General features: G+C 39.2%; 1 protein-coding gene and 1 long non-coding RNA gene across 2 annotated transcripts in view; one reads left to right on the top strand and one right to left on the bottom strand.

The window, feature by feature from the left end:
* Window positions 1-19: 19 nt before the first annotated feature.
* LOC139707911 (uncharacterized) lies at window positions 20-5,584 on the bottom strand. Its single transcript, XR_011709310.1, has 4 exons — window positions 5,502-5,584; window positions 2,101-2,181; window positions 1,178-1,288; window positions 20-66 (listed from the first exon to the last, which is right to left on the bottom strand). It is a non-coding gene; the product is annotated as an uncharacterized lncRNA (long non-coding RNA).
* An 883-nt stretch (window positions 5,585-6,467) lies between these two features.
* LOC139745665 (uncharacterized) overlaps window positions 6,468-18,671 on the top strand; it is a 30,119-nt gene continuing 17,915 nt past the window's right edge. Inside the window, exons 1-4 of the mRNA XM_071656060.1 lie at window positions 6,468-6,677; window positions 9,211-9,457; window positions 10,288-10,347; window positions 12,034-12,106. Coding sequence (XP_071512161.1) covers window positions 6,509-6,677; window positions 9,211-9,457; window positions 10,288-10,347; window positions 12,034-12,106 — 549 coding nt within the window. The 5' untranslated portion in view covers window positions 6,468-6,508. The remainder of the gene's footprint in view (window positions 6,678-9,210; window positions 9,458-10,287; window positions 10,348-12,033; window positions 12,107-18,671) is intronic.

Raw genomic sequence — 18,671 nt, 5'->3', positions numbered from 1 at the left:
AGATCGGATCTGGAATGCGCTCGTCTGTGATGAGGGGACCTCGACCTTGACCTCCTGTCCCTTGATCTAGGTTGAACAATGCAGCAAACATTCAAACAGAGATTAAAAATAAATCTCAAAAAGCCAACAAAAGGAAGTCTGAATCCTGCTTCTCATTTTTTCACCTCCTCTCCTGCTAAATCCTTGCCATCTGGCCTGGTTGAAGAGAAATCCAATGGTGTTAGTACCCACCAAGAATTCTAAAGATTGCCAACAGCACATACTAAACAGTCACCAACAAGCAGAACTTCTCTTCTTATCTCACAAATTCAATGACAAGAGGAAATGTAAAAATTCTCTTTAGATATAAAACTAAGCTAGAAATGTCAATATGGTGACTGGTGTGCCTTCGCCATAATGCATGGTTCTCCTAATAACACAATATCACAATGTCTTGACAATGTGTGATGACAATTTCACATAACTGGCAAAATACTAAAATGACAGGTTTGTCATATATATGTTGAATGTTCACTTTCCTTGAACTAGGTTAATAGGGTGAATGGCTATATTGATAATGAATGATATCGACCATAAAATATCCATGACAAATTAAACTACAGCCATATATATATATCACACTTTAAATGTACTTTAAGGCTATCACATGGAATATGTAAAACTGTTTTAAAATGAGGGACATGGCATATGATCTTTTTTCCCTAATCTAATTGTTTTGAAAAAATTACCCCCCCCCAAAAAAAAAAAAAAAACCAAACAAACAAAAAACCAACAACAAGCACACACAAAACACAAGAAAGGCACCATTATCTGCACACAAATGCTTCAAAACTCACAATTTTGTTATCCTTTAAAAAATATCAATTTATTCAGCCCCAACGTCCTCATTAAACTCCTAATGATTCTCATCCACATAGATTAATACCAAGTCATTAAAAGGAACTACCAAAAGCACAGTTACGAATAAACACTCCTTCCTACATATTGAGGGAACTCAATATATGATCCATCCAACTCCTACTCTTTATATACCCCCTGCATCCATACCCCCCCCCAAAAAAAAAAAAAATAAAATAAAATAAAAAATAAAAAAAATGAAAAAAAATGACATGATGATAAAAAATGATGAAAGGTTATAAAGGCACATTTTAAAGAAATATTCATGGAGTCAGATTACCTGCTTCTCCTTCTGACAGTACCCCCATTTAGAGACTCAGACTTCCTCCGTGGCGGTGGACCCTCGTAGAGACGGGCGTGTTCAACACGCAATTTCTGACCACACATCAATCTACATAAATACACACACACAAACAAACACAGAAGTATGATACCATGAAATGCAAAGATGGTGCTAGAAAAATATGTGATGCAGTACATGTACAGACCTACAGCCCAAAGGGGAAACCTCCTGTTTTGTTTTTTTTGTTTTTTTTGTTTTTTGTTTTTTTTGTAGTCCCTGCCTCTCCTGCCAGTTCCAAGATAGTAAACCCTTGAATATATAGGATATCAACATTAAGATGCAATTGCAAACGTCAAACTGCTATCACAAATTTTGGCATTGTTATACATGTACAATTAAGCTAAAATAAAAAAAAAAAATCTACATAGTATAACAAAAGATCACTCAACTTACCCTTTTCAGCGAGCAGGGGGAACAATAACCCTAACATATCTCAGCAAGTCCAGAGAATATTTACCATTCATATTTTTTTTTTCCAATCACATTAACATCAGGTATTATAGTTGTTAGTCTTCTCAAACAGCAGTGGCTGTATCAAAACTATGAAACTTCTGAAGTTTTGAATAGATTGTCCAATATTCCTTAAACTCTCAGTGACTTGTTCTACTTTAATATGGGTGCGTTCACTCAATCCACATGTATACATTCGGGTTTTATTCCCCTTTCGAAGGAAATACTGGGTTTACAACCTGTGCAATCATACTCATGAATATGCTGGTGGTCTACACCTATCAGTTTAAGAGCTGATACAACATTGCAAATGGGCTAGTATTGACTGTATAACTTCTCTAAATGTTGACAAGAGCAACATTAATTGTTTGGTAAAGCCATGGAAATATTTTTCATTCATCTTACTTTACCTTCCATCCATTGATTTCACAGCTTCGTCTGCATCTTCTCCATTCATGAAGACCACAAAGGCAAACCCCGAACGCGGACCTCTGCACAAATTTAATACAGAGAAGAAGTCAATATGGAATGGGGATAAATGAGAGTGAAGACAAGCTGGTTCTACTGTTTAAAAAGAAAAAGAAAAGTTCATTTGAATCAGTTGAATTACCTGAACTACCGTACCTATCATGATAGGTATAAAATTATATATTATAAAATAATTGTAAAATATTTCCGCTGTCCGCTAACCTTTGGGCGCTTTCTCTGGAATCATCACGCGACGCGACGTCACATCACATCACGCATCCAGCAACGCACCGGAGGATACTGTATCGTCCGGTGTGTGTGCAAGCTCGCTCTGAAAATCTCACAGCTTGCGCGCTGTCTGTATGTGCTGGATGCGTGATGTGATGTGATGTCGTGTCGCGGGATTCCAGAAAAAGTGTCCAAAGGTTAGCGGACGGCAGAATTGACGAAGAAAGTGAACCCGTCATACCTACAAAGTGATTAGTTTGCTAACTGGAGTACCCACCTACTCTATCAGTGTGGAATAGTAATTTTGAATAAATGAACAAGATCAGGTTAGTACTGATTTTATTTTTCTCATTACAAATTTTGGTAAAAAAATGTCAGACTTCAGCTTCATAAGGCTGATTTGTGCGCGGAGAGGTGAGAGCCGCAGAAAAAAAGCACCGACAATATTTAGTCGGATCAGGCCGCTAGGTACTGTACGAGCTGAAAGTGAAATTTTCGCGTACAGATATTTTCGCTACTTGCTACTTGGAGGACATTTCCGCGCGTTGTTAATTTCGTGGTTGCGAGGGTCTAACTGCACTTACTTTAAAGTGAAAACTAAGTTTCGGTAAGTGCTTGAGAACCCGTCTAGCACCATTTCATTTTTTCTTGCAATATATCGAAAGAGTCCACTAAGAAACTTACCTGGCTGATGCGGTTTGCCGGAATGATGAGTCGGTTTGGAGTATTTTGAGAAAAATAATAATAGTAGGAAAACCGACTTTTATTCCAGAAGGCTCCAGACTAACTCGGTCTCGGGAAAAATTCGACCCTACTTCAGACAATTCACACGCAGTTCGTGCTTGCCACATTCTACTGGCCACTGCTACTGCATAATACCAAATGAGGCCTAACTGAATGGGCAGGAAAGTGCGTGCTAACGTAATCCTGTACAAACAAAACAAAAATGACAGCGCGCGGTCCTCAGTTGCTGAGACACGCGGTCTTTGGAGTTTTTGTTGTTGTTTATCAAGCGCCTTTGATTGTTTAAGAGGTGCTTGATAGGCGCACACTAATTTTGCATGCGCGCAAAAGAAGTTTTTGATGCACACGTTGTAACAACTCGGACCATTACTGCGAGTAGCCAGAACAGGAAGGGCTAGTTTATACAGGCCGCTCCCATAGGACAACACTGTACAATCAGAGGGACAACCATTACAACTCATCCCGCCGTCAAAGCGAAGCCGAGTTATCCCCGAGTCCAAGTTTAGCCTGACCCCGTTCGGGTAAGCACTGAGACTGAACCTTTTTGGTTAATATTTCGCATTTTCGTCGTTACCCATCGAATATCTTGTCATAACATCGTTATCCTGCACATTTCCTAAGCATACGTTCACATTTGGGAGCGAAATTTGACAACTTTTGCAGGCGTACCAGAACTTTGTTTGGGCTTTAATATTCGCGCGTTTCCGACAATACGAGAGTGATTGCCATTCAAATAACACACAGAAGATGAGGAGTGAAGCAATACGGACGCTTACGTACCGATATTGTAATTAAAAAAATAAAATCGCAGGCCTCGAAATAGGATTTTGGAGGGGCAAGGCCATTTAGAAAAGGGCACTTTTTCCAAGAGGCCAGGTCACTTAGGTCAGTCAGAGGGGCACCAAGGCCACATTGGAAAGGGCATGTTTGGTGTTTATGAAAAAAGAAAGAAGAAAAACAAACCGAGAAAAACAAACAAACACACACACACAAAGTGCAACACACAACAAAAACCTCTTCCCTACAGCTGTAACACATTCCCGATCTCCGCGTTTCTATCAGGTGAAACGACATTTTTTAAAACAGGAATAAAACAACAGTAGGTATTGATTGAAACTCGACACCCTTTCAGGCCAGCCAGGCCAGGCTGCCATGTAACTTCAAAGCACATTGCGACAGCTGGCTGACAAACCACATGGCAAAGGAATTTGCGCGGGCGTGTGAATTGATTAGTCTGTGACAGACAGTTCATGACCTCCAAGAATGCGCCAGTACGCGCGGTTTCTTCTGTTGATTGGTCTCTCTCTCTCCACCCCTCCCCATTCCCCAGTCTGGCACACCTTGGCATCGTGGGATTTTTCTTTTTTCTTGGTGAACTTGGTGTTACTCTTTACTACTCTATCTGAATATGCGCTGCCTAGCTAGTAACTCTGGCGGCTGCTGCGCTGCGGAGGCAGTCGGGACGGTAAAAGCCGGTCGGGCGTACATGTACTGTACGTACACGTCGTCTCATATCTCGGAAAGATACTTTGAGTTTGAATCAGATATATTGGGACGCGAGTGAACTGAAGGTATGATATTTGAGATCAGGAAAGTTGTTCAAGCTTATTAAAGTGTAGACTTTGAGAAAGGGCATATTATACGTCATAAATAATAACTTTCATTCTAAAAGGGCACCACGGCCCCAAGAAAAAGGGCACATTTTTTTTTGGCCGTAACTTTGATCAAAAAACAAAAGGCATTGCGGCCAACGAGAGGGGCACCGACGGCCATGGCCGTCGGTGGCCGTCGGTTAATTCGAGGCCTGAAATCGCACACCGATTATTGAATGAATATCGTAGACTATGGGGATTCCTTATAAATATTTTAGTTTTCTACAATTAATAAAGATATTTCATGAAGGAAACGTACACCCACCCCGAAAATGACAAATTCTACGAAGAGGGTAACGTTAGACGTGCAGCCGCAGCCGCGCCGCTGTCGCGAAGGCTGCGAGTAAGTTTACTTAATTTTAATTTATAATTTAATATGGAACGTGGAAGTAAATCTAACGTTAGAGGACTGGTCCTGTATACCATATTCCGGTCTCAATATAATAGAATAACTTCAACTTTGTTGCTTTATCATCATGATGATGATGTTTAAAGTTAGAGTCTGACTCTCTGAGTGACCACAGAGTGCCACTTAACTAACCCCGGGGCGCTCCTAGTGCTAACAACACTCAGTTTCATCAGTCACCACCACCACTGGCACCACACGCAACTGCAGCGAATGATCCACAACGTCCTGCCGAACTGTAGTTTGACATGTATGAAACTAACCTAACGTTCGTTACTAGTTAGTATGAAAGATAACTGTGTATGAAACTAACCTTGAGACCCAAACGTTTATGAGATCACCAAAACGACTGAATTCTGTATGAAGAACATGTTTGTCCGTTCTGCCATTTCCAAGCCCTCCAACGAATATGCGATAGCCTCCGAAGGCTTTGTCGTACAAAGGCGAAGAAGCCATCTTGTATTTAGCACAGCACATGTAAAAAGCGCTAGCGAATGTAGCGCAGATTAGCGTACCCTGGTGCGCTTGTACAGTATGCATATATGCGCCACATAGCCTAACACAAGATTTTTTTAGTGAAATAGTAAAAATTGTCAATGTTAACCATAACTTTTTGTTAATTTTATTTTTCTATGGATGACTTGATATGAATAATATCTTTAAAAATGTATACTCTGTAAATCAATTGAATTTAAGACCAAAGTATATTCTATTAAAAATTATACAATTTGGCGATTGCTGGTAGACCCCCTTTTTTTTTTGTCTGAAAAAAGACTGTCTTCCACGGCAGGCCGAACCTTGCTAGCGAGCCATATTGCGCAAACATAACAAATGCATACCTACCAACGTAACGTAACTGGCCATCCCTGCCTGCGGCATCCCAATGCAATGGTGTGGTGTAGCAGCCGCCGCCGCGCCGCGCCTCAATCATTTCATCGAGTCAACAAGGCCAGGGATCTCACGAGGAGGCACTACTGCCCATTTACACGTTAGGTTTCTCACGGAAAAGAATGTCTATAACAGATTACAGGGTTCTAAATATCGTCATCGATCTCATCTGTAATGCGTGCTAAATCAATGAAGTTAATGCGGCAGGATCTTCTGCGTTAATCAACGCTATTCAACAAATATTTTCAGAAGACTGCAGTTTCAGAAGTGACAGAACTCTGCATCTACGCTAACATTAGACTTCCTCTTTCAAATGTTTGTTGAAGGAGGATATAGAGCCTGATGTCTGATGAGCCTGCTGAGCTGAGTGAGGTTTCTGGTTCCACAAGCACTCGACTCTCTAACAAAAAGAGTCAAAGTTTGGCTCCGAATATGTCTGATTTCGCACCGTTTGCCTCACCATACATGTCTTCGGCCCAGAGCCAAGACCAAGGACCTAATTTCTCAACAATTAAACTGGTAGATGCTATTCAAAACAATTGGAGATACGAGCACATTGTTCAAATCATCCAAGCTAATCCCGATGGAATTCACGAGAAAGGTTTGTGAGCATGTTCAAGACAATGCAATGGTCATTCTTAAAATCTTAACTCGAGTCTTATTCTTGTTGTTCAACATTACAGTAGAATAATTAAATTATAGTCTAACGTTGAATTTATACAGACTTTTTCCACTATTTTTTATATAGATTATAAAATAGTAGCGGGTAATAGGACTTTTTTAATGGTAATTATTGCAGCAGCAGATCCAGGACCAGGTAGGGTGGGGATGGGATCGCACCGTTCAGGTGCGCGTGCGCCCCCCCCCCCCTTATAATATTATTAAATTCATTTAAAACCAAAGATATAAAAAGTAAAAATGGAGGGGGCGCATGCGCCACCTTTAATTTTGTAAAGCCAAAAGGCACCCCCCTTAATGGAATTCCTGAATACACCCCTGTCCATTGTAATTAATTAATCTAGAATTCTACTTTCTAACGTTAGTTCTACTTGCGGTAGTCTTGACCCTATTTCACAATCATGTACCCGGTGCGGTAGGCCCTAGATACAATATGTATGGTTGGGTGTCCAACACATCGACACCCTAATGTTTTCCTGTGGATAGATACTTCAAATATCTCACAGTTTGCCTGAAATTTTACTCACATGTAAAGAAAATACTCTGAATTCACAAGCATGCGATTTGCGGTACACGCTCCAAGATAACTTCTTTGAACGCGTGGGTTATTTTGACGCGCTCAGTTGCGCCATATTTTGAAACCAACACCCCTAGGCCTCTACCCTCTATTGACAATAACGTGTGAAATGCATGTAATGCGTTTCCTACGTGCCATTCATACTCTACGGTATCATTGTTTTACTGTTGATCTTGTTATGCCTCCGCCACGAAGTGTCGCTAGAGGCATTATGTTTTCGGGTTGTCCGTCCGTCCTTCCGTCTGTATGATCCGTCCTTTCGTCCGTAATCAATTTTGTGGACAGCGTAACTAAAAAAAGTTTTGAGGTATCCTAAAGAAACTTAGCATGTGTATATGAGTGGGCGAAGTTGTGCCTATCAACTTTTGGGTGCACATGCTCGAGGTCAAAGGTAAAAAGGTCAAGCTCAAATGCTCAAAATCTCACTATTTCCCCCATATGCCTGAAGGTATTTTCTTGAAATTTGGTGTATACATGAACTACCAAATAAAAATTCACCAGAGAGAGTTTTGGGTCATGAGGTTAAAGGTCAAAGGTCAAGTGAAAATGTTAAAATTTCATTTTTTTCCCCATATCTCACAAATATTTCAAGGTATCTTCATGGAACTTAGTACATATGCATGTACTAACTGGCAGTGATCATCTAGGGAATTTAAGGGTCATGGGTCAAAGGTCAAGGTCAACTCATCAAATGTCACTATTTCCCTCTTATTTATGCAATGCCTGCAGGATTTTTCTTGAAACTTTAGTGTATGCATGTATAATTACCCAATTGAGATTCTTTTTGAAGTTTCTTGCCAAAAGGTCAAAAGTCAAGTGAAGTGCTAAATTTCACTTCTTCCTTAAACTTATAAAAGGGTCAAAAGTTGGGTGAAAATCCTCAAATCCCCAAATACCTGCACTCTTTTAATAGACAGTATAGCCATTCATCCAATTAAACCTAGCTCAAGGAAAGTGAACATTCAACACATTTGTGACAAACCTGTCATTTTAATATTTTGCCAATTACGTGAAACTGTCATCACACATTGTCAAGACGTTGTACTATAGACCTATTAAGAGAACCACGCATTATGGCGGAGGCATGCCAGTCGCCATAGCGACATTTCTAGTATGTTATCTGGTTGTTTTTTTCAGTAATATTTTCACATCATCAAATCCGGATCCTAGTGAAAAATGTAAAACTACTGCGCATAGTCTCATGCATGAAAGTTCGTTCTTTACCCGCAGTGCTATAAATAGAGGGGTGTCGTTTTCAATGTACAGTGTCAATGTGTTGGACACCTACTATACTCGTCAGATCAGGACAAGGAATAAACTCATCCAAGGTTATCCAGATTGAATTCTCAAGATAGATAATTATAGTGTACTGTAATACTAGACACTCTTTTACCTCATCTATTGTAGGTCTACATTTAAGTGTGTATTTCTAAAGATCCTAAAATGTTATTGTGAATTAGTCTACTTGCTGTATCGGTTATTTCACACCCTAGCACATTCAATTGACAAGTGTAATGGAACAGTTCTGTTAGATCAGGGAGATGATACCTCCCTAGTTAGATCAAAGCCATGTGTGTGAATTCAAGTGAGATTAGAACAAGAATGCAATGAGGCTCTTGAGTTACCATTGGTTCTCAACTGAAAACAATTTTAATAGAATCTGTCCGATCAGTTGAATATGATTTAGAGGTTCTAGATCTATTTGCTATTTTTGAAGTTGTACCTTTAAACAGGCAGAGTCTACTTGTGTTCATGCCTCTATAGGCGTACTAATCGTTAGAATGAAATTTCTCTTAAATTCATAACATGCTGTGCCCCATTGAGGTTCATTACAAGTGACTTTTCTTTTTTCTTAAAAAAAAAACCCAACATTATGTAGGTTGGCATGGCTTTACGCCAATGCACAGAGCAGCTCTGAGAGGTGACCCTGCGATTATATCTTTGCTGTTGGAACATGGAGGAGACATCAATGCACTTAACGATTACGGCGAAACGCCTCTCATGTACGCCTGCAAGCGTGGAAACTCAGCAAATATTGCCACCATGATCGAGGCAGGAGCCGATCTGGACATCGTAGACCATCAGGGGCGCAAGGCTGTTCACCATGCTGCAGCTGGGGGAAGTGTGTAAGTGTGGTCGGTGTTTGTTAGTCTAATTTGATAGACCCATAGATGCAGTCTCTTATTTAAAAAAAAAAAATGAATACATACACAGAAAAAAACTGTCTGTTCGGAGGAGTTTGATAATCTGACACTCTTCGTAGTGTCCAAAATCAAGCTCAGTCACCCAGTTGCTCCATATGTGGGGCGATGTTTTCTCATTGTTCACCAAAATTCAGCTTTAATAGCTAAAGGTGCCAGGAGAGGGCGAAGGAATGAGCCCTTTTCTCTCTCTCAGTTCCTGTGGTAGACTTGAGCTTTACTCTATTCACTGGGTTCTCATACATACACATACATTCATATAATCCTTGGTGATAAATACAGACTGATCTTTCTGCCTAATAAAAAACAACACTCAAACCTCAGTTTTAGATTTGAATTGAAGCCTTGCCATTACTTCTCCACAGTGAACTTCTAAAGTCTTAGTTACTTAGTGAGTGTTCATGTACTACACAAGTGTCATTATGTGAAAATGGGAGGAAAGAGCAGCCCATATTTGAAATGAATATCTAGTATGTTAATCAATTTGGTCTTATTGATATGACTCTATCTAAGGGATGATTTGCTACACATTGTGAAGATGTTCAATACAAGAATTAAAACATTTAAATCTTTGTAAAATCACCTGTACTATTATCGATTCCTTGCATTCTTTTTCTTTTCCCCAATAAACGGGTTTTAAGATAGTTCAGAGATTCATCGTGGTCTGTGCAAACAGTGTGGTCATTAACTTCTTTCAAACATTGAAAGATTTCACTAAATGCTTTCCTTTACCTCTGTTTCTTGTAATTTGACAGCCAAACCCTTCATTACCTCTCTGAAGTGCAAGGAATCACCTTTGAAGACCGAGACAAACAGTGAGTATCATTTTCCTCCCGAGGATTCCATGACGTTTGCTTGTGTGACAATTGCTCTCATGAAATATCTGCACTCTAAACCAAACGCAAATTCTACCCACAAGCAAAACCCTATCCCTCATCCTATTCCTCACATCACACTAAACCTAAAACCCTAGCACAACCCTAACCCTGACTCTAAATCCTTGGAGAAAATAAGGCCTGAGCACTTGTCACACGAGAGCAAATGTTGTGTCACCCCTCCGGAGATATGCAAGGTGTTTCAAAAGTTTTCTTGCTGTCACTGTTTTAATCGCATTTGGTGAACAGCAGAAGAGTAGTGGCGGAGTAATGAACTCGTGCAAACAGTTCAGCACAATGTAAATTTCTTTTACAATTTTATCATGTCAGTCTTTAGGATGCATTTAACAAGTTGTCTTGCTATTGATCTGGTCTTTGTTTGCCTTGTACATCTTCTATAATTACAGGGGAAACTCGGTATAACGAACACTGCTATAACGAGATATCGGTTATAACGAGGAAATTTTCGCGGTCCCAAATTTCCTTCCACACAAGTCTATGTAAAATGCTACTCTTATAGCGAGATCGGCTATAACGAAATAACTGCTATAACGAGATAAATTTTGTGACTTCCAAACAAAGAAAAACATAGCCAATCAAACCTGCTATAGCGAGGTAAAGCAAAATGCCTTCGGTAAAGCTTTACTTCGCCTGTGCTATCATATTCCGAGAGTGTAAAACTTGATGCGCCAAAAACGGTCTTGTACACTAGTCAGTGCACTCCAGCTAGCACTGCATGTTGTACGTGTAAGTGTGTGTGTGCGCGCACACTGATACATGCAGAAAATGTGGTGGGACGGCCATAATGTATGCATGACATCATCATGACGTTTAGCAGGAATGAGACAATCTGATGCTGTGATTGGCTTTCTACATAGGGAATTCCCCATCTTCACACACACGCAGTCATAATGTACATACAGAATGTGTCACATACACACACAACATTGTGCAGCCCATATTCAAGCTTCCATACAACACACACCCATATGATAACCACATACCAATCCACATACGATCTTGATACAATCGCAAGCTTTATAGATTTACAAATTCAAACATCTACAATTAATAAGAAACACATTCATGACTTGATATTGGATTTCCTTGGCGAAAAACATCTTCTTACCCATAAAGGTGAGTAATTCCCTCACACACAATATCAAGTTATCAGTATTGATTGAAATATGATGGGTAGTCCCACATGTGCAAATTAATGTCTTTATGTTATGCCTTCTTTTATGCCTACTGATATAACGAGATATCGGCTATAACGAGGAAAATGACTCGGTCCCGACCATCTCGTTATATCGAGTTTCCACTGTATCAAAATAACCACAGCTGTATGGTGGTGTGAATAATGTGGGAAAAGGTTCCCCGTTCATCATGAACCACAAACTTTTCCTGAAGCTGTCATTTTATGCTTTCCTTTTTAATGGAGAACACAACTTTCTCTCTTCTGAGGAAAATATTCACAATGTGATATTATTGAAACATCTTGAACTGAATCATAGGAAACAGGTAGGTTAATGCAGTATAGCTTGAACGAGAACAAATTCTGCTCAATGCCATGGATACATGATTCATAACACCAAGATGTTTACTGCTTAATTGTCTTACGCACAGTGGACAGACACCGCTGCATGTAACATGCTTACAAGGATTCCAAGACGCTGTCAAGTACCTGCTGAGGAAAGGGGTGAGAAAACATAATTCTGTGTTGCCATGTTTCAAAGCAGCAGAGATGATACAGAAAAATCCCTTATAATAGGAACAATAGTTTATTCTGTACTCTGTGTAGTATGTTCACTTGTTTCTGGTTGGTTGAATTGACACTGTGTGACATTATTATTTTTGTCTTTATAGTGCACAGATATGCCATGTTATTGTGAATCCTTGTAATGAAATCGGTGTTATAAATGCTCTGTGATATTCACAATAGACTATAATACAGGCTTTATCATGCACTATCTATCATGAAGGCATTGCAGTCTGAGCACTCATCACTTTCTCTCAAATTTTGCATTTTGTAGTGCATATGATCCAGTATGATGCAATCTAGTGTGTGGCAGTCAAGGGCCCCGTTGCAAGAAACTCAAATTGCGTTTAAACGCAACTCACATCCTACGCAAGTATCTCACGCAACTTGCGTAGGATACTTGCGCGCCGTTGCTAGAAAAGACTTGCGTTTGATTGCAACTTGCGTGTGATTGATAAACGCGCAATCGGAACGAATTGTCATGGACGAGCCTAATTTCCGGTATTTCCCCGAAAAAACGGAACGCGCGTCTAGTCAGCGTAGCTCTCAGTCGTCTGCTCCATCCTGCCTGTTGCTGCTCCACCGGTGAGTATTGGTAAAAATGAAGTCGACTAATACGTTTTGGCCGTTGAAATGATGGTATTTTGCGTGAATTATTAACAGCTTCAATTAATTAACGTACATTGAAAGCATAGATAAGTTCTTTTCGTTCTATAAGCATTTCACGGGCTATAGTTTCCTGTAGTTACGTGCTCACGATCGTACGGTCGTGCGGGTGAAGATGCTGATGTGTATTAGAACTGGCTCAGCTCAGTGGCTGTAGTTTCGAATGCGTGAATATCCGCTGAACGCTGTGAAGTATGCTGTATTTCCGTTCCACATAAGGTCTAAATCGTCTGACGCTACTCGTGTTTGTGGTAGATGTTATTAAAAGAAAATATTATAGGGCCAACACTGCAGAAACCCTTGTTTCAGGCCTAACAGCGTTAGAAAAACTGTTAGCCCTAGCCTACAGGGCTAGTTTTGTTTCAGTGTTTGCCTGTTCATTTGCTTTAGTTTTGGGTTGGTTGTAGCACTTGTATAGCATTAGCAATGCGAACTAATGTGTATTAAACGTACGTTTAATGATAGTCTTAACTTGTTTTATTATGATGAGAAATATAGCCTGAGGCTGAGCCAATCTTATTAAACATGTTACTGAGTAAAAAAAAAAAATCCTTGGGACAGACATTTATGGCAGGGAGTGGTGAGAACTGCTTAAGACCAAGGACATTTAGCGTACACAAGCCCATGATTGGTACAGCCTAGCCCTACTAGGGTGTAGTAGTGTAGGCCTAGACATATTCTTTTTCTTCTTGTTGTTTACTGTCCAACACCCCTTATTTGGGACCAACCGGACAGGGTTTCAAAGGACATTCTTTGTAACACTGAAGCTGATTTAAATCATACAAGTAATAAATAATTCACAAAGCAGTCTTGTATAGAACTACTAGTACTAGTACATGTAGCTACAAGCTAAATCTAACGTTAGAGCTATAACTGTTACATGTTTGAAATCTTGATACAGCCTGCTAGGCTGCTACCTCATAAAATTCATAGTAAACAGGGCAGCAAAGACCTGAAGCTTCCCAAAAAAGTTTTTGATCTTTATGACCTCTTGCCAAACTTGATTTCAAGTTGGAAATTAGCAGGCGAGTTTAGACGCGGTTCTTGTTTTGGACCGCTGTTCACCAGTTGTTGCTCACTGAATCGTGATTGAATAGTCGTCTTGTGCAAGTGAAGTTGGTTGTCATATTTAGTAAACAGTAGCCAGATTACAAATGACTAGTGAGCTCACAGAGATATTTACATTTAATGCTAGTCAGCCTCGCCTCCAGACAGCACTGTGCCATGATTGGTACAGCTACATGATTTTTATTGGTGATAATGTTTAAGCGTGCAAATTAATGTAGTTGTATTACAGTGCATAGAAATTGTGACATTTGTGTGTGTGTGTGTGTACGAATCAAGGACCTTTGTGCCTAGCATGGCACAAGATAAGGTATCATAAATTCCATTAGTTTTTTGCAAAATTGTTATATAATTTTCATATCTCGAATATGCATTTAGAATGTCATTATATTGACAAACAATCTTCCGAAAGATACACTCAGGACTTCATCTATAGCATGAAAATCATGAAGTGTACCAAACTTGAGCATGTTACTCTACATAGCACTTAGAACCTATTCCTAATCAAATGCACAGTTTTTCTTATGCTGGTCCAGCTTATTAAAAGCATTAGCAGAGCATGCTGAGACCACATCTTCTGAGAATTCTACATATGGACCAATGTTGGCAAAAAAAAAGAAGAGAAAAAATACTTGCTCACATCCAATTTAATGACATACAATTTTCCAAGCTTCATTGAGTGACCACGAGTTCTTCCAACACTGTTAGGACTCAACATGTCAAACTTAGTGTGACAATGACCATGCAAATATTTGTACACATCTATCCTGTCCCCTCTTTTTGCCTGTATATTACTGAGAGGTGGTAGGGATAGATGACACAGACTAGAAGAGTATGACAAATGTCTCATTCCTGGAATCATTTCAGTGGTCCTTCTTTGAATACTTTCAGGTAGTCTCCTTTGCTCCCCTAGTTTGATTGTTACATGGACAAATTGATGAGTGAAGAATAATTTGTTGATGATTGTACTGTCCATTAACAGCCTGTACTTTTTTATGACATTGTTATACCTCCGTTATCTTGTAGGGTAACGTTATTCTGTGATTTATGCACTGACCTGTGGATATGGTATTTTATTTCCAGATTATTTCATAATGGATTGCTCACACAATGAAGTGGACTAAAATTCAGTACCAATACAGATGCTTTCATAGTGACTATACAAGTCTGCAAAGTCAGCTGTCATAGTCCTAATGTCATGTTAACTGATGTTAACTATTAAATGATGTTAACTGATTTGATATTAATCACTTACTGAATTTTTCTGTGGCAATGGTTCTGAAATTTATCTTAAGCACACATTTTCTCTGTGTTATTTTTCAGGTTGCTAGCTCATATCATCAAGATGGTAAGTCATTTTCAGAATCTGTGTTTTATTGTCATTGCCAAATTGAAGTTAATAATTGTGTAATATACTCTGCATGTCTGTGTTGCCAATACAAATGAGAAGTTTGAATGAACAATTCTGGCTGTAATTTGGCATTCTTCACTTAAAGTAAATTATAACTGATTTTCCAATGCTGGATCTGTTATTTCATGTTTTCTGTAGAAAATAAAACAACAGCAAACACAAACTAACAAACAACTCTTAGATATCCATCCAAAATAAGCAGGGCATGAAAATACAAAGGATACTATACAGTGTACTCCCGTTATAACGAACACGGTTATAACGAAATTTCGTTGTAACGAAGTAAATCTTTTGGTCCCAAAATTATCACCATTAAAGTCTATGGTAAAAAATTCGCTTATAACGAACACGGTTATAGCGAAATTTCCGTTATAACGAAGTCTTTTCCGAGCTTCACAGACAAAGAAAAACAAAAGAAATGTGCTCCGTTATAACGAAATGCGAATTGCTTTCGAAAATTCGTAGCGGAACAAGCATTTATAGCTTCTCTGCATGGCTGAACGCTTCACACCACTGTGTGTTCGCTCTTTGTGTCACATACAGTTTCTGAGGGGAACTTGCGTTTATTATTGTGATACAGTTATCCCATCACATTTCACATAGCTCTCCAATGTATGATGAGTATTCAGCAAACAGAATATGATATATATACGTGGTTTCTTTGTTTTCGTTATATATTGTATTTGTTCGGTTATAACGAAATTTCGTTATAACGAAAGAAAACTGCCGGTCCCGATCATTTCGTTATAACGGGAGTGCACTGTATTCCCAACATGAATGTGGACTGAGTGACAGTAGCAGTAGTACTAATGCATATCCATTACAGCTTGACATAACTTTGTCATAAAAGGTTGCAAATCTTTCAGTTTTGGTGGAATCATATCTGGATAGGAACTCTGTACACCATATGATGTATTGATCAATATCAGGAAATTATGAAGAATATTTAGAATGTTTCACATTACATATTAATAATAAAGCATTCAGTTAACCTTTTTCAGAAAGCAAGGTGACTGATATTACCCTAAAAATTATGTTAGTGACAAGTTCCATTACTTTTTTTGTATCACTTGCACACCAAAAAAAAATAATAAATAAAATCCTTCAAGATGTTGCAATTGTACTTCTAAGCATTTTCCATGTCCGAAAATGAGAGTATCAGCAGTTTTTGCCAAACTTCATTTTGTATTAGGTTTTTCAGTAAAGTGTTAGCATACATCGCTATTGGAGGTAGCAATATATTCATAATTTATAGTTTTCATGAAGAAAAATAAATTATGTAAACGGACATTAAACTATACATTTAGTGAAATCTGCATTTTTCCCTCTTAAATTTCAGGAAGATCTGTCAAGAAGAAGAAGAAGAAACTGGACAGACAGAGAGGCTATGGCTTTGTGCCAATTTGTGGGCAGACATAAGTCTGCCCTGTTTGGCAAGGCAGGCCATGCCAGCGTTCCGGTAAGTTAGCCTGTACTGAAAACTATTACACAAACTTATATTAACACTTGCTTCATGAGAACTTCACTATTCATTCTGATTGTTTTGGTGCAATACTGCCTGTATTTTTAGCTATTTTAGTGAGCTATTGCGATCGCTTTTCATCCGGCGTACGTCGTGCGTAAACTTTTACATTTTCATCTTCTTCTTGAGGACCCCTTGACCGATTTTCAACAAACTTGGCAGGTAGCATCCCTAGGGGGATAGGATCTCAATTTGTTCAAGTGGGCACCAAACCCCCAAATCCCCCAAAATTAAGGAATCTTAAAAAATCTTCTTCTGTAGAACCAGTAGTGATAGACCTAAGTTTATACTATGAATTAGTGCATTGATGACTGTAGTTTCAAGTTTGTTCATAGCAAAATCAGGGGTGCCCCCCCCCCCTTGGGACCCAGGGGAGGGGGTGGGGAGGGGTCCTAATGGGGCCCAAATTGTACATTTTCATCTTTTCTTGAAAATGCCATTAAGAATTTTCACCAAAGTTGGCAGGTAGCATCCCTAGGGGGAAAGAATCTCATTCCCATCAAATGGGCACTATGCCCCACCTGGGGGCCCTAGGGGGCCTAAATTTGGACGGACATGGTAAATTTTCATCTTTTTATTGAAAACCCTATCACTAATTTCCACCAAACTTGGCAGGAAGCATCCCTAGGGGAATAGAATCTCAATTACATCAAAATGGCAACATACCCCACCTGGGGGGGGGGGGGGGGCAGGGGTGCCCCCCCCCCCAATTCCTGTAAGGAATCTTTACAAATTTCCTCTAGAACTGGAAATGATTGAGATAAATAGTGGTGAAAGATGTGAAGGTGTAGTCCAGAATATTATAAATCAATAATACATGTCTCTGCTCATATTGTATGTAGTCATAATTACTTTCTTCATTTTCATTTATGTTTTCAGGTGGAAAAGCGGAAAAAGAGGTATTGGAGGAAGGCAACCATACATTTGAAAGCAGTGGGGTTTTCCAGGGAGGAGGAGGAAGTGAGAAGAAAATGGCAGGACCTCAAGCAGAGGGCGCTGAAATACAAGACAGCAAGAAATGCAATGGGTAACGTTACATACCGATGCATGTCTTTTCTGTTCACAGTCGCCGTATTCTTGTAATGTTTCACCATGCATTTATAGCATTTTTCATGCAAACATTACTGAAAAGAAATGAAGTATGATTTGAATGGGAAATGCATTGTCATGATTCTGTAAACACCCATACACCTGAACACACCAATCCATGCCTTAACAGAGCAATATGACATTCATCATATTTTATTGACGCTGAAGAATTCAATGTTGCAATTTACACTGAAATTATTGGTTACAGCTCGTTATTCCGAAGGTTCGTTATTCCGAAGGCTCTTTATTCCTAAGATTCGTTATTCCGAAGGTTCATTGTTCCGAATTTCCTTTTCGGATAAACCAATCTTCGAAATAACAAACCTTCGGCATAACGCCACAAATTTTCAGATTAACAAACCCTTTTTCATTTTCGGATTAACGAACCTCTAGGAATAGGGAATTTGCGTATTAACGACCCTTCGGAATAACGAACCTTCGGAATAGCGAACCTTCGGAATAACGAACAGCACCCGAAATTATCGTCAGACTACATATTGCATTGATTTTAAGTGAGAAGTTAAATAAACCTGTCTGGCACCATTTCGTATTTGCTTGCAATATATTGAAAGAGTATACCAAGAAACTTACTTCGATGACACAATTTGATGGGATGATGAGTTTCATATTATTTTGAGATAAAGACTAAAAGTTGGTTTATACCAACTTTTAGTGCAAAAGGATATAGGTTAACTCGGTATGAAGGACAACTCAGCCCACTTTATTTCAGACAATTTATACGCAGTTAGTGA

The sequence above is a fragment of the Diadema antillarum genome, unplaced genomic scaffold (genome assembly GCF_040938485.1).
Source record: "Diadema antillarum isolate AM-2024a unplaced genomic scaffold, OU_Dant_1.0 seq00001284_RagTag, whole genome shotgun sequence".
In the NCBI taxonomy this organism is placed as follows: domain Eukaryota; kingdom Metazoa; phylum Echinodermata; class Echinoidea; order Diadematoida; family Diadematidae; genus Diadema; species Diadema antillarum.
This window is presented reverse-complemented; position numbering and strand designations above follow the sequence as displayed.